The sequence below is a fragment of the Elaeis guineensis genome, chromosome 16, assembly GCF_000442705.2.
Source record: "Elaeis guineensis isolate ETL-2024a chromosome 16, EG11, whole genome shotgun sequence".
Classification (NCBI taxonomy): domain Eukaryota; kingdom Viridiplantae; phylum Streptophyta; class Magnoliopsida; order Arecales; family Arecaceae; genus Elaeis; species Elaeis guineensis.
This window is the reverse complement of record NC_026008.2, coordinates 39,441,823-39,449,414: the sequence shown is the minus strand read 5'-3', so window position 1 is coordinate 39,449,414 and position 7,592 is coordinate 39,441,823. Positions and strand designations below refer to the sequence as shown.

The 7,592-nt window shown below is 36.6% G+C and overlaps 1 protein-coding gene across 1 annotated transcript; it reads left to right on the top strand.

Moving 5' to 3' along the window:
* Window positions 1–1,055: 1,055 nt before the first annotated feature.
* Window positions 1,056–7,220, top strand: LOC105059667 (adenylate kinase isoenzyme 6 homolog). The gene is made up of 3 exons (XM_010943052.4): window positions 1,056–1,362; window positions 6,409–6,554; window positions 6,816–7,220. Exons 1-3 carry the CDS (start codon window positions 1,150–1,152, stop codon window positions 7,006–7,008), a joined length of 552 nt encoding a protein of 183 aa, XP_010941354.1. The 5' UTR covers window positions 1,056–1,149; the 3' UTR covers window positions 7,009–7,220.
* The last annotated feature ends 372 nt before the right edge of the window (window positions 7,221–7,592 follow it).

Here is a 7,592-nt window from a genome sequence, read left to right as displayed (position 1 = left end):
TTGCCAGATAACCAATATTTCAAGGCTAATTCCACTGTTAAGGCTCGGTTAACCATGTATTGCACTGTATGGCTTAAAAGGGATGTGTTTAGCGTGAGTGATGGTCCTTGCTTTTTGGCTTAAAAGGGATGTGATCAGCTGTTGCATCTGAAAAATCTAGTCTATGGGCTTCCTTGTGCCCAAAAAGCTTAGCTTATATGTCAGATGTGATTATTTGGAAAAAGAAGCTGTTTGAAAAGCTTATAACCTCTGACTTGCATTAAGAAGTAGCGATGTAGGAATAAAGGGCCTTTGAAACGCCAATCCTAGGGTTTTGATGGAGAAAACTGGTAGAGAAAATATAAGAATTCATACGGACATATATTTTGTTCCACGTCAGTAATTCATTGAAAATTTTTTGGATATTTATACATAGCTAAAAAATTTAAATAATAATTTTTAACTATTTTTTTAGATAAAATTCAGAATTAGTACAAATAGTATTAGAGCCAATCTACTTCATTGTCTATATAGATCAGAAGATATGTAGTATGGGTTAATTGAAGCTGATCATAAGCCGATTATGATATTTATGGATAAATGCATGGATTCAGACTCTCAACCTAATTTTACAATAGGGGTAAGCTTTGGATTGATTTTTGACTAAGATGACCATTTTGTTCTCATAATTTTAAAGATCATGAGAGAAGGAGGAGAAAGATGGTACAGAGAGAGAGGAGAAGAAAGAGGAGGACCATGTGAAAAGATCGGAGGATCATTGCTTGAGAACGAGGAGGACAGCATGAAAAAAAAGAAAAAGAGAAGAATCAATGGACGTAGAGAGATTATAAAAGAATGGCACAAGGAGGGGAAGAAGGAGGAGGAGAGGTGGTGAACGGAGAGGGGGGCGGCAGTGGGAGGTGGAGACTTTGATAATCTTTAATTTAAAATTTTTTAATTATTTAATAAAAATTAATTAAGGAATACAAAAGCGTGTGGATAGTTTCAAGGATGTTTGAATCATGTGCCATGCACGTGACGAGTTCTATGAACCTTTAACCGCCCATATTTTTTCTCATTTCCTCTCTCGTTCCTACGGACGCCGTCTCTGCGCTGTATACACAGTGTCGATTTTTTCCGTTGATTCGTCTGCGATTCCATCGATATTCGATGGCCGGCGACAGTGGTCGCGGCGGCGGAGGGAGGACGAGGCCGAATATCCTGGTGAGTGGAACGCCGGGGACGGGGAAGACGACGACGTGCTCGCTCCTCGCCGACGCCACCCGCCTCCGCCAAATCAACGTCGGCGACCTCGTCCGGGAGAAGGGCCTCCATGACGGCTGGGACGAGGAGTTCGACTGCCATATCATCCACGAAGACCTGGTCGGTCCACTCCCTGACCTGAACCCTAACCCTAAATTCTTAAAACCCTTGAAAACAATGGATCATATGTGATATTTTTATTTATTTAATGAATTCTTCTGATCGAGTTTGTGTGAAAGATTACTGACGTTAGTTATACTGAACTTTGTGACTACTTTTTCATAGATTACTATGAAATTTTGTGCTTGTTGATAATTATTGTGCAGGTGAAATGAAAAATGGTAGTTTTTGTTTTGCCGATGGTGAATTAGTTTAGGGTGGGAGAATGAGGGTTTTTTATCCCCTAGTCCTTCCCCCCTTTCGATAGTGGGCCAGAAAGTAGTTCTTTTTTTTAATTATTATTACTTTTTAAATTTGTGTTGCTGATGTGGTTAGTTGGAAATCTCTCTCTGGTTAAGCTTCTTGTCTGTGTTCTTTAGTATGAGAGGGTGTACTGTTTTGTTGTGTGCCTTAATGATCTTGAGGTTAGATGAGATGGAGGTTGGTTTGAGACTTGCGTAAGGGAATATAACTATTTCATTATGGTTAGAGCTCATTTATCGATCAATAGCTCATTTGTTATCTAGATTGTGTGTTGCCATGTGGGTGAAGGGGCTCCAAAAGGGTCTGACAGGAGGATTTTTAGAAGTGAATAGTTGGAGTTTGGATGACAGGAAAAGGGAGGAGCTATGTGTTCTAAGTTATTAGTGAGTGGTGTCTTGAATGGCATTCTGATACATGGGTGACCCGGGGGGGGGGGGGGTGGGGGATGCATAATGCTTAGGCAGAAGACCTGCTTCTTGACATATTGTATAAATAAATCAAAAGGTTAAAAAATTACAAACTTATAAAACATATTAAGAATTAGAAATGTTTAAAAAAAAGTTTACTGACAATTGCCTTTAAAGTTATTTAACAACCTAGTTTAGCATTACATGATGGGTTAACTAGTAAAATGATTCTCTTCCCTACCAATTAGACATTAAAGAAAAAAATGCTATCATCCAAAACATTTCTTGGCCATTAAGGTGATTTAATATCCTAAATTATATCCCAAAAAAAAAAAAAAGCTTCATTCTCCTTTTCTATAAGTTATATTGGAATACCTAATAATTCAAGTTGTCCCCCTCTTTTCTTCTCCACATTCACACTTTATACCAAATCTATCACCAGATGAGGACATATTTCTTTGTAGAAATTCCTCGATGGGGCTTGAAATACTCTTAGTGTGTCTGGTCTAATGTTTGATGTTTCTGAAATAACTGTACCACCTTGCCTGCCTAAATGCATGCCTTTGCAGTGGTGCTTAGCAACTATTAAGGCACCTGCTTTAATGTTTTGCATCTAGGTTGAATATGGGGGATGGGGTTGGTTTTTGAACTAGTATTGAACATTAAAAAGTTCGTACTTTTTATTGACTTCGGCTTATGTAATATATTATTTTTCACTATATGGATTTTAAATTTTCTAATATTTTGTTGATATTTTTAGTTTCTTGAAACTATCATATTTGGCCTGCTTTGACTCTTGACCTCCCGATGTGCACCTAAAGCCTGGGGTATGGGAGGTCCTATGGCTGCCTGTCTGCTACATGTGATCTCTTAAAACATTAGTTTGTTCCTAACACTAAAAGTAAACATTGTTCCATCATTTTCTAGTTCAATTTCTGTGTTCTGAGATTAAAAATTAAATAAGTTGAAATTTTACATACTAATCAGCCAATAGTCCTTCATATTCTTCTCTTGTTTCCACTTTCATACTACATCCTATTAAAATTCATTCTTGTCCCCGTTTTAAGCCTACTGCCAAATTTGTTTTGCCTTAGTTTTCTCAGCATTTAGTCAAGTCTTCTCCTAAAGTTCATTTCACTATCAAAATTACCAATTTTTATGTGCCGTAGTATGCTACATAGACCATGACCAAAAGATTTGGATCTTCAAATCATATGGCCTATCATGTATTTAGCATATAAGCACAATCAAAATCATCCTTTTTTGCATCCACTTGATTTATAGCTAGGAGACTACCAATGTATATGTTTCTTTAGTTTCTAAATGTGATTAGTGCTGTAGATTATGATCGGTGGTGCGGCTTTAAATAGAATAACTGTCATTAAATTTTTCGTACAATATTTAATGTTAATCATGTAGTCTAACCCATGTAAATCTGTATTATGTATGTATATATCTATACGTACTTAGGAAATTAATGATGCTAAACATGCTTGGTAGTAAAAGTTAACCCAAACAAATACAATACACACATGGAAACATATGTAGACACCTAAATAGTTTCAGCCATACATACAGATTGTCACACAAACATCTACAGGTCACAGCATGCACGGACATACATACAGATTGTCACACAAACACGTACAGGTCACAGCGTGCATGGACTCAGACAACAAACTTATAAACATATACACATACAAGAGATAGAATATTCACAGCATGCACAAGACACTTGCGACCATTTGCAATCACATAAAAATGCACAACGTAGTGATAAAGGCATGCATTTTTTTTCTTTGCACCTTTTGGCCTCAGCAAGGCACTCTTGAAACTATCATATTTGGCCTGCTTTGACTCTTGACCTCCCGATGTGCACCTAAAGCCTAGGGTATGGGAGGTCCTACGGCTGCCTGTCTGCTACATGTGATCTCTTAAAACATTAGTTTGTTCCTAACACTAAAAGTAAACATTGTTCCATCATTTTCTAGTTCAATTTCTGTGTTCTGAGATTAAAAATTAAATAAGTTGAAATTTTACATACTAATCAGCCAATAGTCCTCCATATTCTTCTCTCGTTTCCACTTTCATACTACATTCTATTAAAATTCATTCCTGTCCCCATTTTAAGCCTACTGCCAAATTTGTTTTGCCTTAGTTTTCTCGGCATTTAGTCAAGTCTTCTCCTAAGGTTCATTTCACTATCAAAATTACCAATTTTTATGTGCCGTAGTATGCTACATAGACCATGACCAAAAGATTTGGATCTTCAAATCATATGGCCTATCATGTATTTAGCATATAAGCACAATCAAAATCATCCTCTTTTGCATCCACTTGATTTATAGCTAGGAGACTACCAATGTATATGTTTCTTTAGCTTCTAAATGTGATTAGTGCTGTAGATTATGATCGGTGGTGTGGCTTTAAATAGAATAACTGTCATTAAATCTTTCATACAATATTTAATGTTAATCATGTAGTCTAACCCATGTAAATCTGTATTATGTATGTATATATCTATACGTATTTAGGAAATTAATGATGCTAAACATGCTTGGTAGTAAAAGTTAACCCAAACAAATACAATACACACATGGAAACATATGTAGACACCTAAATAGTTTCAGCCATATATACAGATTGTCACACAAACATCTACAGGTCACAGCATGCATGGACATACATACAGATTGTCACACAAACACATACAGGTCACAGCATGCATGGACTCATACAACAAACTTATAAACATATACACATACAAGGGATAGAATATTTACAGCATGCACAAGACACTTGCGACCATTTGCAATCACATAAAAATGCACAACGTAGTGATAAAGGTATGCGTTTTTTTCCTTTGCACCTTTTTGCCTCAGCAAGGCACTCTTGTGCTTCTTGAGCATCTCGACAAAATCACATTGCCTTGAGACAGGCAACATTGCTGAGGTTGCACCTGGGTGTACCTTTAACAACACTGGCAAGTAGATCTTCTCTCTCTTCATTCCTTCTTGTTTGTTCTAGAAAGTCTAAATAGTTAAATAAATTATAAAATTATGCAAATGGATTGTCTTGAAGCATGACTTTTGGACGAGCATTCTAGATATAATAAAAGACTTTAATACTTGATAGAGGGGGGGTCTTCACATTGTGGACATAAAGGGGATCTTCACATTGATAGAGGAATTTACGTCATGCAAAGAGGGTCTGACAAAATTTTTGCTTAAAAAATTGTGCATTCAATAATTGGATACCTTCCTAAAAGGAAAAGAGCCACAAGTATAGCTGAAAGGTTTGCCATATGCATCAGTAAATTCTTCTTTCTCATACTGTCGTCGTCTAAAACTATGGTGATTGGCATGGAAACCCATCTACTATGATATTGTACTACAGATATCGAGGGATTACTATGCAGAGATTTACGTTTTAAATGCTTTCCAACTAGGGGTGGGAATCAAACATGGGATCATATTTAGCAACCATATGTCTGAGAGCTGCTTTAATTGGTCATGGCCTTTGAGCTATTATAGTTGGTCTAGAAGTCCTTGAACTGTGCACATCCTTTTTTTACTGGATACTATTTTTCCGTCTATAGATAAAGAGAATTAATGCTCTAAGCAAGGTTCCAAAACCCAGTTTTGGTCAAGCCGAAGGATATTTTATCTTGCTATGCTAAGAGTTCAGATTTATAGCCAAAATAAAAATAAAAATGTAAAACAACTTTGTAATATTATCTGAGGCCATTTAAAACAAAAAAGGAGACAATTTATGAAAAAAGAAAATAATTCAAGTTAGAAATCAAATTAGGCAACATTTTAAAATCATAATATATTATTTGTTGAGGTCTTATGCACCAGATATTAGTTCATTTTAATAGTATGTTTTTCGCGTTGTATGTCTGCTTCTTACGCTAATAACATATGTTTGCTCTCAAATCAACTCTGAACTCAGAAAATCTTGAGTTCAGTTTTGTGGACATGTATCAGCATGTTAAAATCAAGAAATAATCTGAAAATAATACTTTTAGCCTTATATGTCAATTTCAGACAGACCTATGGAAACTGAACCAATATCGGCTGAAAATTATTGAAACTAGGGAATTTCATATTGTTTTCGGCTAGACATGAGACCTTGGTTTTTGGGAGTCTTATCATGTGGAGTCTCACTGTTTAGTATTTGCCATGATACCTAAAAGTCTTTAATTTTTGACTTTTACCTTACTGGCTGGATGCAGCCAAAGTGGCAGATCAGGTCTTTCTCATATCCCTTAGTCTTGAATCTGAAATTGATGATAAACTTGCATGCACTGATTATCTTTTGTTGACTGTTGCAGGTGTGTGATGAGCTCGAAGACATGATGGAGGAGGGAGGGAATATTGTAGATTACCATGGTTGTGATTTCTTCCCTGAATGTTGGTTTGACAGTGTGGTCGTCCTTCAAACCGACAATTCTATTTTGCATGATCGCTTGACTAGTAGGTAATGAGACAACGTTAGCAAATCATTGAAAAGGTTGCTATTTGATATCCTCTTGATTTGTTTTCTGAAAAGCGTTGGCATATATTCAGAGTAGCAAAAACATTTCCTACATATTGGAGTCTGCTTGAATGAAAACAAACATCAAATTGCCATATCTTTTATCTCCATGAAATACAGTTCCTGTATATTTCATCAGCAACCTAGCCTCAACTCTGCTAGCATAAATTACTCGTTCTTAACAAATGCAATTACTATGTGCAGAGGTTACATGGGTCCAAAGCTTACTAATAATATTGAGTGTGAGATCTTTCAAGTGCTACTGGAGGAGGCAAAAGCAAGCTATCCAGAGGATATTGTGATGGCATTGCAGAGCGACAGTGTTGAAGACATCAGCAGGAATGTGGCTACATTAACAGAATGGGTAAATAACTGGAGGCCAGTCAGATCCTCCTAATAATGTTAGTTCATTATGAAGGGTTCTGGTTGGTGGCGTGAAAGAAACATAAACTGTAGTAGGATTGCCTGAAGTGAGGAAGTCTAGCAATTAAAAAGGTTAGTTGTTTGGAGTGTGAATCTGTAATATTTTTCTCCATCCAGTTAGGTGGCGGGTTCTGTGAACAATGCCTCATAATCTTTGAGTTTTTATGAATGATTACGGTTTGATTATTTGATCTTTGCTGCCTCTTTTTCCCGTTTGTATTTATCCACCGCAAAACGGTTACCTAATTGCCTTCTGAGGCACTGGTTGTCGGCATGCTACGCTTTTGAATCAGTACTCAACGGTCTGATAACCAGAATTTTTCTGTTCCTAACTAGTTATTGTTCTTCCTGTTTACATTCTGAACTCTTGCACCAGATAGATTTCTCAGCTTTGATACATTCTGAACTCTTGCACCGCAAAACAGTTCTCGACAATCACCAATCTAAAATTAATTAAACTAGAGATTCAGGCGAATACATCTGCTTGACTTGTTGGTAACTAGGTCTGGAAAAAGACGAACTGAATGTGGATGAGACACATACAAGAAAGATCGATAA

Coding starts and splice junctions, on each gene's coding strand:
- LOC105059667 (XM_010943052.4), top strand. CDS start 1,150: ATGGCCGGCGACAGTGGTCGCGGCGGCGGAGGGAGGACGAGGCCGAAT. Junction 1,363..6,408: donor ATATCATCCACGAAGACCTG/GTCGGTCCACTC, acceptor TGACTGTTGCAG/GTGTGTGATGAGCTCGAAGA. Junction 6,555..6,815: donor CATGATCGCTTGACTAGTAG/GTAATGAGACAA, acceptor TACTATGTGCAG/AGGTTACATGGGTCCAAAGC.